The sequence below is a fragment of the Drosophila rhopaloa genome, unplaced genomic scaffold (genome assembly GCF_018152115.1).
Source record: "Drosophila rhopaloa isolate 14029-0021.01 unplaced genomic scaffold, ASM1815211v1 contig_3, whole genome shotgun sequence".
Lineage (NCBI taxonomy): Eukaryota > Metazoa > Arthropoda > Insecta > Diptera > Drosophilidae > Drosophila > Drosophila rhopaloa.
This window is the reverse complement of record NW_025335123.1, coordinates 17,982,304-17,999,984: the sequence shown is the minus strand read 5'-3', so window position 1 is coordinate 17,999,984 and position 17,681 is coordinate 17,982,304. Positions and strand designations below refer to the sequence as shown.

Below are 17,681 nucleotides of genomic sequence, written 5' to 3'. Positions count from 1 at the left end.
GGCCGTTTAAATATGACCAAGAAATCCCCCAGTAAATTGGAGGATTTTTAAATATACCAAGAAAATACCATACAAGAAATCCACCCCGGACTCAAACCAGTCAAATATACTTTTTCACAAGAACAGCTTGAAGAGAGACTTTAAAAATTGCAAATTGCTCATTCTAAAAATATTTTTAACTGGTCAAAGCTATTTCACGTTTTGTTTGGTATAACTCTTCGAGATTGGCAAATAATACCACATAAAGAAGTACGGACTTAAGCCACTGAAAAGAGCCTGGCAAAAATAATTTTGTTATAAAACGGGTCCAAAAATGCATTTTGAGACAATAACTTGGAACTGTATTTTAAAGTGGCATTGCTCTTATCTAATAATCCGCAATCAAATTTATCTTTTTGGTTGGTAATTACTTTCTTCAAATTGTTTCAAAATAACGATAGTTTATTCTGGGCCTTCGAGTACTTAAATTTAAAATGGAATTAAACATATTTTAAATTCCGTTTGACAAAACGGACACTCACAAACATCGATAGCCACGAAAAAGCAATCGATGTTTCTCCACCCCCTAAAGTAACGACACCCCACCTCTAAATTCATTCGGTTTGTGCACATTTTGTTTGAAAGACGCTTAATTTTATATTAGATGTTGTGATGTTTTAAGAGGTAAGAATAACGGGATAGCAGTGTTTTTGAGCCGAATCGTGAATTTCCGATATGTTCACAAGTTCTCGTCATTATTGTTGATGAGCGTTGGCTGTTTTTGCCCCCTGTTTTTTGCGTCTTTATGTTTGTTTGCGTGTGTGTGGAGTGCAGCCGAAAACAACAACAACAAGAGAGGCGATGAAGTTGCCTGGTATTTCACGAGAATACCTATTTATAACAGTTATTAATCTTCCAGCCGCCATTTTCCGCAGAGATGTCGACCTATTTTGGAGTCAATATCCCGCCCTTGAAATCGGGCTGTTTTGAGGGATCTGCGGGCCTGTGTGTCGGGTCCATAGCGGCGGTGAACATAAAGCCACCACATCATCCGGCTGGATCTCCATCCGGATCGGCATTAACCTACAAATCGACGGGACCTACAGCTGAAGGTAGTGCCGTTAAGTACGAGGATCCCGACTATCCACGTAAGTAGGAGAGAGAGCGGGCGATATATTCGTGCGGGTGTGGATTTGTATGTGTTGCGTTCCAGTTATTTGCCGCTTGTTGCTGTTGTGCTACCCAATAATTGAGAGGCGTGTGTGGTTCGTTGGTCAGTTCGTAGCAAGGGTATCAAGTTAACAGGATCCTTCCAATGGGTCCATTTTTCGCTTTGCTTGCAGACTCTTTTTTCAGGATAGAAAGTTTGATTTTCCCTTGAGTTACTCTTGAAATTTAATATATTTATTGAATATCTGAAACCCTTGAGGTCTGTTCTATAAGGGGGGTGACATTTTTATTTCCAACAGGAATATTCTTGATCGGCTTAGTGTATTATCCTCATAACATTTTATCTTGTTTGATTACTAATCTTAATCCACCAAAACCGGTTTTTTTTTATAAAAATTCGAAAATCAGTTAAAATAGTTATTGAGGGTATTCCCAACTTCGGGATTCCTATATCTTTGTTTTTGAAATTTCGTTGTTTTTTTTCCGTGACTAACTATCCATAAAGAAGTTACCATGTGTGTGTGCACACTTCTGAGAATTTTAGGAAAATAAAAAAATAACTTGTGCGACTATCCCGCTCGCACAGTCGATTTCCTTGTCTGGGAGCGGTCTTTCGGTTTAATTATAAACAAATCTGGAACAATTGCCATTACCTGCTTAATTAGATGCAACTGTCCCGCTCTCGCTTGCTCACTGCCATCTCATTCTCTCTTTAATCCAATTAAATGCGCTTTAAAAACAATAACCGATTGGGGCGAGTTCATTCCCCTTCCACATCCAATATCCATTCCAGGCAATCGCCAAAATGGGTACATTACTAGGACCTTGATCTGTCACCACTGCCCACTTCTCTTTTGCCCCCTTATTTCTTTTCTACAGCAGTTACACTGCATTCTGTATAGAACATTTTCGCATTAGTATACAAATATTTCAAATGAAACAATAGGTTTATACATTTTTTTGATGGAAATGTAAACATTTTTATATTCTCTATAAAAAAAATTATTATTAAAAATTGGATTGTGTCTTTAAATTGGTCAAGTATTTTAATAGGAATTATAAGAATACTAATTCTTCATGTTTTAAATAATGTCTTAAATTTCTTACCGACTGGATTTTTTTAAATACTACAGATAATATCTGCTTATTCTGAAATCGTTATCAAAATATTAAAACCTACGAGGCAGAGCTTAACAAATATCTTTACAACAACTCTTATTGCGGTCGCTAATGTATATCTGCCAGTATTCCCCCAATTCTTGTATTTTGTTTAAGTGTTATTTATACTGCGAGCTGCAGATCAAGTACCCCAAAAAAGAGTGTGCGTGTACTTATAGTGTCCCCGGATCCAATATTTATATACCCTCAGCTTTGCCGGCTTGTGTTATTGTGGGTTGTGTCTGCCTCTTTTTTTATATCCCAGTCCCAGTCCCTTTCCCTTGTCCCTGTCACTTGGCCCAAGTCAACAGTCGTTGCCCAGAAAACGAAAACAAGCGCAAAGGCAAGAGAGTACATTATTGGAAAATTAAATCTACTGGCCTATATGATACCCTAAAATTAGGGGATTAATTAATTTAAAAATAATCGCTTCCAAAAATGGTTGGAATATATTTAAAACTCCAATATTATATAATTTTTGGTATTTTAAGTGCACAAACAACTCATGTATCAAAGGTAATTTTATTTTAAAAATTGCTCCTCATTGTGGGGATGAACTAAAATGTCATTTTAACCTGATCAAATATAAGCAGCCTAAATACCCCTAATTAGTGTCTCAATAATCTATTAGAAAATGTTTTATGCCTTACTATTTGAACTTTCATACCTGCAATCTGTTGGCCTACACTTGTAGTTATTTCTACATGCTATAATGTTTAGCTTTTATCAGATCTTTGATTAGAACTACACCTCCAAGGCTGTGCGGTGCTTTTCCCTCTAGTTCATGTTTTTGTTTTGCTCGCACACTGCGAATAGTTGAAAGTAAATTTAATTATGGCATACCCGCTAATTTCAAGTGGTAATGTTGAGAAAAATAAATGAAATGTTTTTACGCCACAGCTGCGATCTAAATTTATCTGCTTTTGTTTTTTATAAATTCAACAAGTAAACTTTAAATGGGTTAGTTAGTCCCAAGTGATCATAGCTTTCAATAGTGTCTATTCAGTCTTTAGAGTGCTGTGAAATTTAGTAAAATAAAAATGTAAAATATATTAATAATTAAGAGAGCTGAAATTCTAAAAAAAATTGTTTTCTAAATTGAAAAACAATTCCTCTAAAAAAAGATTAAGATTCATTTGATTATAAATTTTGTATTAGTTTTTAGAAAATTAAAAACATATTTATTTTTGGGGAATTTTAATATGAAATCCTTTAAAACATAAATAGTGGTAAAAAAAAACGTGGACGTTTTGTAAAAAGCTTGTATATTTCATTTGTTGCCTAAAATCGTAGCCAATACACATCTTTGAAATCTGTGACAATTCTATACCAAAACTGTTGATACTTCTGATAAGGGAGCGCCTCGGAAAATTTTTGCCGGCGTTGTGCCAACAGCTGCGTCACACGCATGTAGCGCACCCACCATCCGACATCCACTGGCCACCCAACGCCCCCTCGTATTTGTTTTTATTTTGTTTTGCTCAACACAATCCTCTACTCGTGCGGCTTTCGCCACTCGTTCGCTATTCGCCAACCCGATGGCGTGACCAAAAAGCCAGCTCATTTATTAATGGTTTGTTCCTCTCGATGCCCACACATCATCAACATCAACGCGGAGCAGCGGACTCGCCACTGTGGCTGATCTTTACTGAAAAATCCAAGGCGCTGGACGTCCTGCGGCATTACAAGGAGGCCCGCCTCCGCGAGTTTCCCAACCTGGAGCAGGCGGAGAGCTACGTGCAGTTTGGGTTCGAGAGCATCGAGGCGCTTAAGAGATTCGGCAAGGCCAAGACAGAAAGCAGTGAGTATTGTAGAGCAATATTAGGAAGGGTTCAAGCTGCTTAACTAAATAGATGTACATTTTTCAGAGCCCATTCCGCTAAGCGGCGGCGGTTACAAGAGCTCACCGGGCTCCACCGACAGTTCGTACTCCTCTTCGCCCACAGGCAGTGGCAGTGGTTTTATCAGTCCCCTAGGGAACAGTCCCTCAATGTCCAGTTTACTGCTCAGCAGCTCGCCCACTTCATCGACGAGCAGCACCAGCAATATCATTGCCAATGGCCGCCAGCAGTTGCAGTTGCAGCATCAGCAGCCGCAGCAGGATTTGTCAGGAGAACGTCCACCGTTCCGGGCGCCCACCAAACAGGAACTGCAAGAGTTCCGCAAGCAAATCGAAGGTGGCCACATCGATCGTGTCAAGAGGATTGTGTGGGAGAACCCACGATTTCTGATTAGCAGTGGCGATACGCCGACGAGTTTGAAGGAGGGCTGTCGCTATAATGCCATGCACATATGCGCCCAGGTGAACAAGGCCAGGATCGCCCAGTTGCTGCTGAAGACCATTTCGGATCGGGAGTTCACGCAGTTGTATGTTGGCAAGAAGGGCAGCGGCGATATGTGCGCCGCCCTCAACAAGAGTTTGCTAGACTACTATCTGAATATGCCGGATAAGGCGCGTGGCGAGACGCCGCTCCACTTTGCCTCAAAGAACGGTCATGTGTCCATGGTCGAGGTGCTCATTTCCTATCCGGAGTGCAAGTCGCTGACGAATCACGAGGGCAAGGAGCCCAGGGAGGTGAGTAGAAAATCCTTTCACCCAGTCCATATATCTAAATGTATTTTATTCTCCCCCTTTAGATTATTTGTCTACGTAATGCGCAGGCCACAAACGTGACCATCAGAAAACTGGAGCTCCTCCTGCACGATCCGTACTTTGTGCCAGTGCTGAGATCCAAGTCCAATACAATGCCCCCGCAAGTGGGTCAACCGTTCTCGCCCAGAGAGCCGCCGGTGAGTGACTATTTTAAATATATATGAATATTTTGGCACAGGGCCTAACTTCACTGAATAAATATTTTGTATGTTAGAAATCTTTTGCATGTTTCTTAAGTGTGTTCATCGCCCCAATCCTAAATCACATTTAATTATTTTACATTTTCTTAAAATTAATTTTTAAAAGAACCACTTCTTAATTACGCAGTTCTTGTAGTACTATTATTCAATTATATTTATCTTTGCCTTATCGAACAAAAGTTAACATATATATGGCAAGCTTTAATGTCTTGAAAAAAGTTTTCTGAAATGTTTCTTTATTTAACAAGAATATGAGCTGAGGCTTTCTCAAAGAAATCTAAAACCTCCCCAGGCAATTGTATGGTTAGCATTATTTACTTCCTAAAATTGAAGTGAGAAGGTGGGAGTTATGGTTTTGTTTGTTCAATAATTAAGCTCCCTGGATTATATTATTAACTGAAGTCATTAGAGTATGAAATAAGAAACACAAGCACGTCAATTGTTGTTAATCTTATTTATTTTTAGAACTAAATTATAATGAATAACGAGTTAATGTTTGTCCTCCATATGTTCCAGAACCTGCAACACAAGACGGACGAGTGTGAGGGCCTCAGTGTGGACTTGACCATCAGCGCTCTGGCTGGACCCATGTCCCGGGAGAAGGCCATAAACTTCCATCGCCGGTGGAAGACACCGCCGCGGGTGAACAGTAATGCAATGTCACCGATGGCCAGCTCGCCATTTAGTTCGCCGGTTAAGGTGACGCCGAACAAGTCGATCTTTAACCGCAGTGTTGGAAACACCAGTCCTGTCCACACGGGTCGCAGGGTGCTATTCAGCCCCATGGCGGCGGTGACCAGTTCACCAAAACGATTGCCCAATGGCAATAATGAGTGTGAGAACAACAACAACAATATCAAGCCCGTGTATCCCTTGGAATTACCGGAAACACCCATACGCCATTTGAAACCGGCTTTATTTATGGCCTATCGCAACAACAACAGTTTCGATTCGCCCTCGATGGCCGACAACTCCCTGCTGCTGGATACGAGCTTGAGCCGCAGCCTGAACACGTCGCTGAATGACAGCTTTCGGGAGCGCGACATTAAGAACTCGGACATCGAGAAGGGACTGGAGGTGGTGGGCCGTCAGCTGGCGCGCCAGGAGCAGGTTGAGTGGCGCGAGCACTGGGACTTCCTCGACACCTTCATGGATTTCAGTACGCACGATGGCCTGGCCCGTCTGGACGCCTATCTGCGAGAAAGGGCCGAGCGACAGGCGGAGAAGTCGGAAACGATCTGGAACTTTGCCCATTTGCATCAGTATTTCGATTTAATGGCTGATGATCAGCAGCAACAGCAGCTCCGTAAAGACAGAGACGCGGCGGCTGGAGCAACTTCGTCATCTGCCGGGGTCATGACCCCGTACACCTGCGTGGAGAAATCTCTTCAAGTGTTCGCCAAGCGCATCACCAAAACACTTATCAACAAAATCGGCAACATGGTTTCCATTAACGATACGCTGCTATGCGAGCTGAAAAGACTGAAATCGCTGATTGTCAGCTTTAAGGTGATCAGTAAAATTGTGTTTATGGTTTGTTGAAATATACAAATATTTTGTAAATCTTTTAGGATGATGCCCGCTTCATTAGTGTAGACTTTAGCAAGGTCCATTCGCGCATTGCCCACCTGGTGGCTAGCTATGTAACCCATTCGCAGGAGGTGAGTGTGGCCATGCGCCTCCAGCTGCTGCAGATGCTTCGGACATTGCGCCAAGTGCTGGCCGACGAGCGTGGCAGGGAGCAATATTTGGGCTGTGTGTGCGGCAGCCTTCTGCTTATGCTGGAGCAGGCGCCGACAACCGCCGTTCATCTGCCGGACACTCTGAAGACCGAGGAGCTGTGCTCCGCCGCCTGGGAGACGGAGCAGTGCTGCGCCTGCCTTTGGGACGCGAGTCTCAGTCGCAAGACCAGTCGGCGCAAGCGCACCAAGTCCCTGCGCGCAGACGCCTCTATCCAGCCTGTGTCGCATGGACAGCTGCCCGATGCAGCGGGTTCCACCGCTCTGCACGTCTCGCTGAGCCTGGGAGCGCACAGAGTAGCTGTCGTGGCGCCTGTTTCGAAAACCGCTTGGCGCGGGCAGCAAAGTGACGACGAGGACGACGACAGCGACGAAGATGTGTGCTTTGTGAGTTTTATTGTGTATTAAGTAGTATGCAAATTAATCAGCTACATTGTTTAATTTTTCAAGTTTGACTGCACTGAGGTTACTCCGCCGTATGGCAGCAGCAGCGAGGACGAGGAGCACTTCCGTACGCCGCCAGAAAGCTTGTCGCCACGCATGTCCGTGGATCTGGAGCCGCAGTACCAGCTGTTTATATGTGGGTGCGTTCCTGCAATGCCTTTACCTCGATATGTTTTTTTAAGTATTAATCTTCTGCAGAGACAAGCCAACAAAGCGGGATGTGGATGTTCTGAATGCCATTTCCAGTGTGGACGTGGATAAGGAGACGCTGCCGCATGTCCACGCGTGGAAGACTGCTATGGAGAGCTTCTCCGATGCTGAAATGAATCTGTGAGTGTAGAGCACAAACATTGGGATTCAAGTGCGATGGCTAACTTATTGTCATTTTGTATTCAGAATGAAAAGATTGTAGAGGTGTTATATTTTGTATTAACAATATTTTTCCCCAAGCTTACTTATTAGCTTTCTTTCTTTTTACTACCATTTTTTAATGTGTGTTGGTGTTTTAAAGAGAATGTATCGACTTTAATGTATAAATGCAGTGTTTCTGATCCTTCTTTTAATATGTATAGTCAACTTATAAAGAATATAGCAAGCAACTGGATACCATAGTCTAAATAATATGATTTCGCCCATTTATTTTACAGCTTCCCGTCGCCGAAGAACGTTAAAGTGCAAAAATCGGAATCCAACAGCCAGCCTCCGTTGCATCCCAAGCGGCTCCTTGCCACCCCCAAGCTGTGTGCCGTGGCCGCCGGAAGGCGTGGCTCCGGACCATTAACGCCGCCAGTTCCGCCGCGCCTGCCGCGCACTCCGTCCGCCGCAAGTATTCAAGTTGCAGCCAGCATGAATGGCGAAACGGTAGCCGCCCCTGCTGCTTCATCGCCGCTTTGGGCTTTTTCGGCATTGTCGGCTGCGGCGTCATTCCAAACACCGCTGAACAAAGTGCGCGGATTGTTTAGTCAATATCGAGATCAACGGGCATACAACGAGGTAGACACGCCGATCGGCAGCAGAAACGGATGTGGACCGGAAACAGGAAACGAAAATAGCGACTGAAAAGTGCTGGCCGTCTTTATACTTACATTTATGTACCCTTCATCGCCCATTACCCATTATTATGTTAGTCGCATGAATGTTAATTTTTTTTATACTATTTGAAAATCATGGAAATAAGTGAAATAAAACACTCAAAATTTTTGCTACTAATTGTAACATAAGTTTGTTTTGCTACACAAAAAGAAAAATTGATATGATGTGATAATCACTTTGATGATTTTACATATAATTTTTAACCAGATGTCAGCATTTAAATTTAATATAAACACGTCAAAGCAACGATATTTATTTATTGAGTTAATAAATTACAAAAGAATTTTAGGCTGCGGAGGGATTTGTTACTAAAGGCAGATGTTATACGCTCTGGCCTATTTTATGTAAAGAATTGTAAAATTCATTTCGACTTAAGATGATTCACTTATCAAAATGATATGAAAAATTAAAGGTAAATCTGCGAATTTGTGAATTAAACATTGCCGGCTTTGTAAATTTTTTAAGTGTTTTAATTCCCTTGATATGACGCTTTTAACTTGTTTAGTCGTTGTATATAATAACTTTTCAAAGCTACCAAAATAAACTTTTCAAATAGTCTGAAATAGTTTATTTCGCGGCGAATCGAATCAGTGCTTTTCTAAATACTTCCCGGTTTTTTTTTAAGGGGGGCTATCTGCAACTGTTGCGACTGCGACTAAAAGCGAAATTACCGCAACAAATTGTGGCCGAGCAGCGCCGTAGAAAGCCATAAAAGCAATTACCATTAATCACACAAAAGGACGGACAGTGGAGTGGAGACCCAGACGCAGGGTAAGATCGCGGCTGAAAGGAACATTCTTCGCCACCGATCGATCTTGGTGCTCGATGCAATGCAAAACGAGAAACTGAAACCGCTCGGCATAAAAAAAATAATGTAAAAGAAGGGAAAGCAAAAAAAAGTTTATCGAAGCCCGTATACCCATAGATCCTGCCCCTGCTCAGGGGATCCCCTCGACGATCCCGACCAGGTCTCGTTTACTCTCAATTTCTTATTTATGAGAGTGCTCCCGACGATGGCAGCGCTGATTCTTGTCGTCCAAAGATCTTGGATTACAATGGGTATTTCTACGTATACCCGACTTTCGATGGGGAGCGGTGCCAGCAGGTGCAAGATGGTTCTCCTCCTTAAACACTTAGAATTGAAAATGGTCTTTAAAAGTATTCACAATCAAATAATTATATTAATTTTTTAAACTATATAGCTTTCCCGATTGGTTAGCGGTTACTTTTGATAAGCCAGTGGTTAACAACTAAAAATGTGGTATCTTATTTATACATTTAAATTAACTTTGTATAAAATACCTTTAAATAACATTTAATTCAGCTTCCTGTGAAAGTAATATAAAACACCAAGAGATACGTTTCCCCTAAAATCCCTTGATTATTTATAAAAAAACTTTACATAGAGATACTCAGTGATTTAAATATTGTAAAATGGAAACACTTAAAATAATGTATCTTGTAAGAAAAATTAGTTAATTAAGTATACAATACACCTAAGGATATACAAATATTTAGAGGAAACGGATATAATTGTTTTTTAATTATTATTCTTAAGAAGCCAAGAACAAAGGTTTCATTTTAATAAATATTTCTTTTTTTTTTAACTAATTGAATTTTCAATATCTAACTGCCTGTACCAGAGTATCTTTGGGTCGCCACATTCTCTCGCTGTCCTTCTTCTTTGGTGTCTTGTATTTTCTGCTCCTCTTCTTTTGTCAACTGGAGCAGAAGGAGGCGGGGCAGAGGTGTGGGGCATGTGGCATGTGGAAGGGGTTAGCGAACAAATTTGTTGCAATTGCCGTTTCGTTTAGTGGTCGGGCAACTTTTCAATGGCAGGGCTTTGACAAATGATCGCTGATAAGAAACCGAACCGGGGGAGAATACGAAAAGCGAAACTAATTGAGAGGCTATGGGGCAATGGATTTGGTAGAGCGGGAGTTACGGGGAATTTTCGTGGGTGAGGGGAGTTATGGGGGGTTAGACCCATAAGTGGGTCGCGATTCCAGCCTAGTATACTATAGTTACAGTGCCCTTTCTCACTTTATTTCTCCCACCGCAGGTGCAGCCTCGGATCCTTGGGGTTGGATAATTTATGCTACGGTCCGTTAGGATTTCCTTTAACCCAAGACATTCGTTTCTAGTTGAATTACTATTTGCCAAAGTACTTTTGTATTAAAATAGTTATCTAGCTATAATCATAGATTAGTTGTTCAAAATATGACAGTGAATTGGAAAAGAGTTTCTATACGTTAGTTTTTGTATAAAAGATATAGCCAAATTAATCAATATTAAAGCCAATTCAAACAGGACAAGAAATGCGCAAAAAGATGATGCATTTTTAAACCTAAAACTACAATAATATAATATATATGCAAATATCCAGACTATGTAGGATTAAGGTGAACAAAAAGCGGGGTAAAAAGGGATGCCAATCGACTGGCGCCAGTGGCCCCGATTATCTGACCACCGCCATCAGGGTCAACTCATTCCAGCAGTTCTTTTGTTCGAAAACCGAAAACAGAAAATCCAAAACCCAATTCTGGACTTTTTGTGAAACTTGAGAACACTTAACAAAAAACAGGGAAAGAGAGGGCGAAAGAGCTAACAAAGAGAGTCTGGGCCGTGTCAGAAGTTCACACAAAACTTGTGAAGTTCCTCCGATCCTTGGAGTGAAGTGGCGTTGAGTGGAGTGGCCATTCCCATATGGGGATATGCGTTTTTTTTTGGAATGCAAGGCGGCGCCGGAAGCTGTTCAGACAGCCTCGACCAATTAACCAGCCATTTATCAAGCCATCAATCCATTCATCCATCCATCCATCCATCCATCCATACATCAATCCATCCATTAATATTAGGCAGCTGCATTCGAAAGCTGGACTAACCTACAAATGCGCAGGACTTTTCCTAAATTCTTGCCCTTTCGTTTGCATTTCGTCATGTTAGAACGGCTAAATATGTTTTGGGAATTGAGTTCGATATATACCCTGCAAATTTCATACTTCCAGTTTATGGCAATTAGAGAAAAATGTATCTTAATTTATACAAATGAATACATATGAGCAAGTTGCTTTATTTAAAAATTAATTTCCTTTGCATTATATATTATAATTTGTTAAACTAAACTAAAAGGTTTAAGAAACTCTGCCACGGTTAAAAACTTATTTAAATAAAAAAACAATTTTATAGATATTTTTTACCTTTTACTACGGTTTTAAAATCACCTATAAAAGGAATGCAAAGTGTGCAATGAAAAAAATAACTGCGTCTAATGAATTGTATTATAGTTATATTATATTTATTATATTATATTATATTTATTGAATTATGATTTTATAAAGCTAGTGATTTCATAACCACGCATTCTGTAGCACCACTTAACAATGGGCGGGTATTTCTAAGGCTTCCTAACTAAAAAACGCAGGGTATATAGATCTAGATAGGCCACGTAAACTGCCCCAATTCGTGGCACAATCAAAAGCATGCAAATGGCATTATATAAACAATGAAAGGCTTTTAGGAACCGCACGCAGCCACCAATGACCCACGCATCGATTTGGTTTTGGGCTATCCATATGTTGTATGGTGTTTTTCTGACCACTTTCAGTCTAAATATTGGCTTTGGATCGGATGCTAGGCCTTCGATTTTGATTTCGATTCTGCGCCGTGGCGGCGTGCGATGTTCCTGAAACGAAAATGCCGCAAGAGAATCACCATCCGGAGACGAAGAGGCAGCGTGGCCTCCACACCCTGGTCATCTTCCGGCGCAGCCTCATCTACCAGACGAAGGAGTTCTTCCAGAACTCCACGCTCCACGGAGTGCGTTACATCGCGGAAACGGGCCGCCCCATTGGCGAGAAGTTCATGTGGTTCTGTTTCACATCGATCGGGGCGGTCACCGCGCTGGTCATCATCATGAGCCTCTGGGAGAAGTTCCAGACCAATCCGACCATCACGGGCCTGGACACCGACTTCCACAACCAGAACGTGGTCTTCCCCACCACCGTCGTCTGTCCGGAGGCGGCCTTCGACCACGACAAGACCTACGAGATGGTTTACAAGACACTGGCGTGAGTACTCGAAAACTTTCAGAAAATTCAAGGAGCGTTTTCATAACAAATTTGGGCATTCAAAAAGAAGCCTCATATAAATTGAAAGTGTTTTAGTTACTTACTTATTTTTTAATAGGTCTATTTATAAGAAGCTAAAAAATAAGCAATATGCAGGTTTCATAGATTTTCAAAAGCTATTCACTCACATGATATCACTTGCTACTATATAGAAAAAAAATGTATGGTAATTTGAATACATGTTTAAACCCATAAGCAACTACGATAATGGGCAGGCTTTACTGTATAGTCCGTTCCTGCGTCTGCTGACCTCCTTGAGTTTCGATAACATCCGCGACGCCAAGGTCCTGGCGCATTCGATCCCGCAGAACCTGCTGGATGCGAACACCATTCGGCAGTGGGCCTTCGAAGGATCCATCAGCTGCGAGAGCACCTTCGTGTCCTGCAAGTATCGCGACGAGGAGATACCCTGCTGCGACCACTTCGAGCCCATCTACACGGAGCACGGCTTCTGCTACGCCTTCAACAGCCGGTTCAAGTCCACGGCCACCGAAGAGTGAGTTCCCCAGGGCGGGATCTGTCTGATCTCGGATTTATCGGGTATATATATATATACATATATTAACACAGCGTCAAGACCGGGGCCCCTCATGATCTCTACGAAACCGACAAGAAGTGGGCGCTCTTCTTTGTGCCCAACAGCACTTCTAAGGTAAGTCCACAAACTTTTGAATAAAATTTATAATGTGTGAAATAATTACACCAATATACCTCACTTGGACTTCTGAACTCCATAACTTCCCCAAATTTAATCCGATTCCAATGTGGCATACCTCTAAAGACTTGTGGTTGGATCCTCTAAAAATCTGCATTCAAAATTTTCATTTTAACGTTGATGAAATTTTTGACCCATTTTCATGTTAGTTATTTCTAAGTTTCCGATAATGTGTCAAATGGTGACCCTCACTTGGACTTCTGAACTCCATAACTTCCCCAAATTTAATCCGATTCCAATGTGGCATACCTCTAAAGACCTGTAGTTGGATCCTCTACAAATCTGCATTCAAAATTTTTAATTTAACGTTGATGAAATTTTTGACCCATTTTCATGTTAGTTATTTCTAAGTTTCCGATAATGTGTCAAATGGTGACCCTCACTTGGACTTCTGAACTCCATAACTTCCCCAAATTTAATCCGATTCCAAAGTGGCATACCTCTAAAGACTTGTGGTTGGATCCTCTAAAAATCTGCATTCAAAATTTTCATTTTAACGTTGATCAAATTTTTGACCCATTTTCATGTTAGTTATTTCTAAGTTTCCAATAATGTGTCAAATGGTGACCCTCACTTGGACTTCTGAACTCCATAACTTCCCTAAATTTAATCCGATTCCAATGTGGCATACCTCTAAAGACTTGTGGTTGGATCCTCTAAAAATCTGCATTCAAAATTTTCATTTTAACGTTGATCAAATTTTTGACACATTTTCATGTTAGTTATTTCTAAGTTTCCGATAATGTGTCAAATGGTGACCCTCACTTGGACTTCTGAACTCCATAACTTCCCCAAATTTAATCCGATTCCAAAGTGGCATACCTCTAAAGACTTGTGGTTGGATCCTCTAAAAATCTGCATTCAAAATTTTCATTTTAACGTTGATCAAATTTTTGACCCATTTTCATGTTAGTTATTTCTAAGTTTCCGATAATGTGTCAAATGGTGACCCTCACTTGGACTTCTGAACTCCATAACTTCCCCAAATTTAATCCGATTCCAAAGTGGCATACCTCTAAAGACTTGTGATTCGATTCTCTGAAAATCTGCATTCAAAATTTTCAATTTAACGTTGATCACATTTTTGACCCATTTTCATGTTAGTTATTTCTAAGTTTCCGATAATGTGTCAAATGGTTACCCTCACTTGGACTTCTGAACTCCATAACTTCCCCAAATTTAATCCGATTCCAATGTGGCATACCTCTAAAGACTTGTGGTTGGATCCTCTAAAAATCTGCATTCAAAATTTTCATTTTAACGTTGATCAAATTTTTGACCCATTTTCATGTTAGTTATTTCTAAGTTTCCGATAATGTGTCAAATGGTGACCCTCACTTGGACTTCTGAACTCCATAACTTCCCCAAATTTAATCCGATTCCAATGTGGCATATCTCTAAAGACTTGTGGTTGGATCCTCTAAAAATCTGCATTCAAAATTTTCATTTTAACGTTGATCAAATTTTTGACCCATTTTCATGTTAGTTATTTCTAAGTTTCCGATAATGTGTCAAATGGTGACCCTCACTTGGACTTCTGAACTCCATAACTTCCCCAAATTTAATCCGATTCCAAAGTGGCATACCTCTAAAGACTTGTGATTCGATTCTCTGAAAATCTGCATTCAAAATTTTCAATTTAACGTTGATCAAATTTTTGACCCATTTTCATGTTAGTTATTTCTAAGTTTCCGATAATGTGTCAAATGGTTACCCTCACTTGGACTTCTGAACTCCATAACTTCCCCAAATTTAATCCGATTCCAATGTGGCATATCTCTAAAGACTTGTGGTTGGATCCTCTAAAAATCTGCATTCAAAATTTTCATTTTAACGTTGATCAAATTTTTGACCCATTTTCATGTTAGTTATTTCTAAGTTTCCGATAATGTGTCAAATGGTGACCCTCACTTGGACTTCTGAACTCCATAACTTCCCCAAATTTAATCCGATTCCAATGTGGCATACCTCTAAAGTCTTGTGGTTGGATCCTCTAAAAATCTGCATACAAAATTTTTAATTTAACGTTGATAAAATTTTTGACCCATTTTCATGTTAGTTATTTCTTATTTTCCGATGTCTGTAAAAGAGTGACTCAAAATTGGACTTCTAGATTCCATAACTTTACCAAATTTAAGCCGATTTAAAAGTGGCACCTCTAAAGACTTGTGGTTTAATTATCTAAATATGTACATTTTTTGATCTGTATCCTGTTACTTAGTTTTAAATTTCTGATGTACTGTGGAAATTTGTCCTTTTAACGTGGACCAATTTTGTTGTATTAATTTTTAAAGTATAATAAATTAATTGTAGATAAGACAATATTATTTAGTATATTTGATGCCTTATAATAACAATACTCTATATAGATATACATATTCTCCAACGAGGAATACTTTGGTTCGGATTTCAACGCGCAGATCGATTGGTCGGAGACTCAGCTGGTGGAGGTAAGGATCTCCAAGAAGAACACTTATACCACGGACGATGCCCGCCAGCTGTCGATTGGCCAGAGGAAGTGCATCTTCAGCGACGAGGTGAAGCTCAACTATTTCCCGGATGCGTACACTTTCTCATCCTGCATGAAGCAGTGCCGCATGAACAAGGCCATCAAGCTCTGCAAATGCAATCCGCCCTTCTACAAGCCCATAGGTGAAATTATTTTGCAGTCATTTAAAAATTTGTCTTATAGTATGCAGTTAAATTAAGAACGTTGGATTTTCCATTGAATTTACTGGACTTTTTCAAATTAAACTGTATTTTTTCATACTTTTAAGCAAGTTTACAAGTGATTTTAAAGCCCAAATGATATATGTAGCACCGCCTAAATTAAATTGTTATCATCTCTAATCGTTTCAGCTAATGTGCCCATGTGCATGATCAAGGATTTCGATTGCCTCTATGAGTTCAAGGCGAACATCACCAACATCAAGGACTGCCTTCAGTGCGAACTCAGCTGCTCGAAAACCGTATTCAACATTGACAAGCTTATCAAAATGTGGGTTATGTTTTTTTGTGTTTATTAAATAAAAGTGATCAATATCCTGCTCATTTTTCAGAGTGGACCGACCAGAGAGCACAGGTGTTCTGGTGGAGTTTCTCACCTGGCCGATTATTCGCTACAAACGTGAGGTCCTTTTCGGCTGGGTGGATCTTTTAGTGTCCTTCGGCGGAATTGCCAGTCTTTTTCTCGGATTTTCACTGCTTTCCGGTGTGGAGATAATCTATTATTTTACTCTGCGAGCCTGCTGCATGGTCTATAAAAATCGGGTGAGTTATCATGAAGCTTATATATATGTATATGCCTTGGGATGTTTTACATTTCGACACTTCAGCAAGAGCTCTACGAGATCGAGGAGCGAATCCGGCGGGAGCCACCACCCTCCATAGATTTGGGATTGAGTTTGAGATCCCATTCGACATCAAGGGTTGGCGATGGGCCCACGTCGGCGGTGCTGAAGGTGAGACCCGCCACGGAAGCCCCAGGATCACAGAATCCTTTCTTACCTCATCAGAAAAAAAACCTAAAGGTTAGTGCATCGGAAAAACTTAATCTTTTTGCAAATGCTTACATTTTTTTTAAAACAATTTTTTAGGACTATTCGAACAACACAAAGAACTATTATAGAACACCTAAAGTTTTGCCCGACAATGGTTATACGAGTAATACAAAAAATCCTTGGACAACCTATGATCATTCGCAATATATGCCCTAAAAGCTAAAACAAGAAAGCAATAAATTTTTATATATACAAAACTTTAAATACCAAACGCAAAAACTCTGTTGAAAAATTGTCGATTATTTATTTTAAAAAATACACTATTAAAAAATTAAGAAAAATATAGAAAATGGAGTGGAGTGGAGGCGGCTCTCTGATAATGCAAATGATATATGAAATATCCAAAAACATAAAAAAAAATATTTGGAACATACAGCTGTGGATAAAATAATGTTGGTACTTGCATGCACAAAATTATCAAATTGGTGTTTTTGTCCACTTGTATTATTATTTTGAACACAGCTGTACTGAAAGAATCTACAAATCAATATTTAACCGTATAGTAATATAATCAGTTTCCCATGCACCAGCCGCTGCGGAAAGTAAATACTAATCTTCTAGTTATTTTTTTATTTTTTTTAATATAAATATAATATGAAATACAATAAATATAATGTATCACCTCAATATATGTGCACCAGCAATAAATAAAATCCGCTAGCGAAATACTTTCGACTGCCGCAGGAATGTTTCGATGGATTTCGTTCCCAATTAAACTTCAGTTCTGTGCTGCATACTTAGCGGCGGGTTCACTGCACCGTGGTGGTGGCGATGGCGATGGCGATGGCTATGGCGACGGTGGGGCAACTAACCGCCGACCCACCCGCAAAACTCCCATCTT

The 17,681-nt window shown here is 40.3% G+C and overlaps 2 protein-coding genes across 3 annotated transcripts; both read left to right on the top strand.

Annotated features, from left to right (window-relative positions):
• Window positions 1-565: 565 nt before the first annotated feature.
• LOC108045260 (ankyrin repeat and LEM domain-containing protein 2 homolog) lies at window positions 566-8,552 on the top strand. 2 transcript variants are annotated; one of them, XM_017124532.2, is made up of 10 exons: window positions 566-663; window positions 899-1,127; window positions 3,929-4,108; window positions 4,176-4,882; window positions 4,945-5,097; window positions 5,677-6,669; window positions 6,732-7,286; window positions 7,350-7,483; window positions 7,542-7,673; window positions 7,991-8,552. In XM_017124532.2, the coding sequence occupies exons 2-10, from the start codon at window positions 917-919 to the stop codon at window positions 8,400-8,402; spliced, it is 3,477 nt and encodes a 1,158-aa protein (XP_016980021.1). In that variant the 5' UTR covers window positions 566-663; window positions 899-916; the 3' UTR covers window positions 8,403-8,552. The 2 variants fall into 2 exon arrangements, with proteins under 2 accessions (XP_016980021.1, XP_016980020.1); XM_017124531.2 differs by having other exon boundaries at window positions 4,161-4,882.
• Window positions 8,553-12,131: 3,579 nt separating this feature from the next.
• On the top strand, window positions 12,132-17,005 carry LOC108045201 (sodium channel protein Nach). The gene is made up of 8 exons (XM_017124430.1): window positions 12,132-12,505; window positions 12,762-13,061; window positions 13,136-13,217; window positions 15,650-15,932; window positions 16,140-16,278; window positions 16,340-16,550; window positions 16,616-16,810; window positions 16,877-17,005. The coding sequence occupies exons 1-8, from the start codon at window positions 12,132-12,134 to the stop codon at window positions 16,994-16,996; spliced, it is 1,704 nt and encodes a 567-aa protein (XP_016979919.1). The 3' UTR covers window positions 16,997-17,005.
• Window positions 17,006-17,681: the final 676 nt, after the last annotated feature.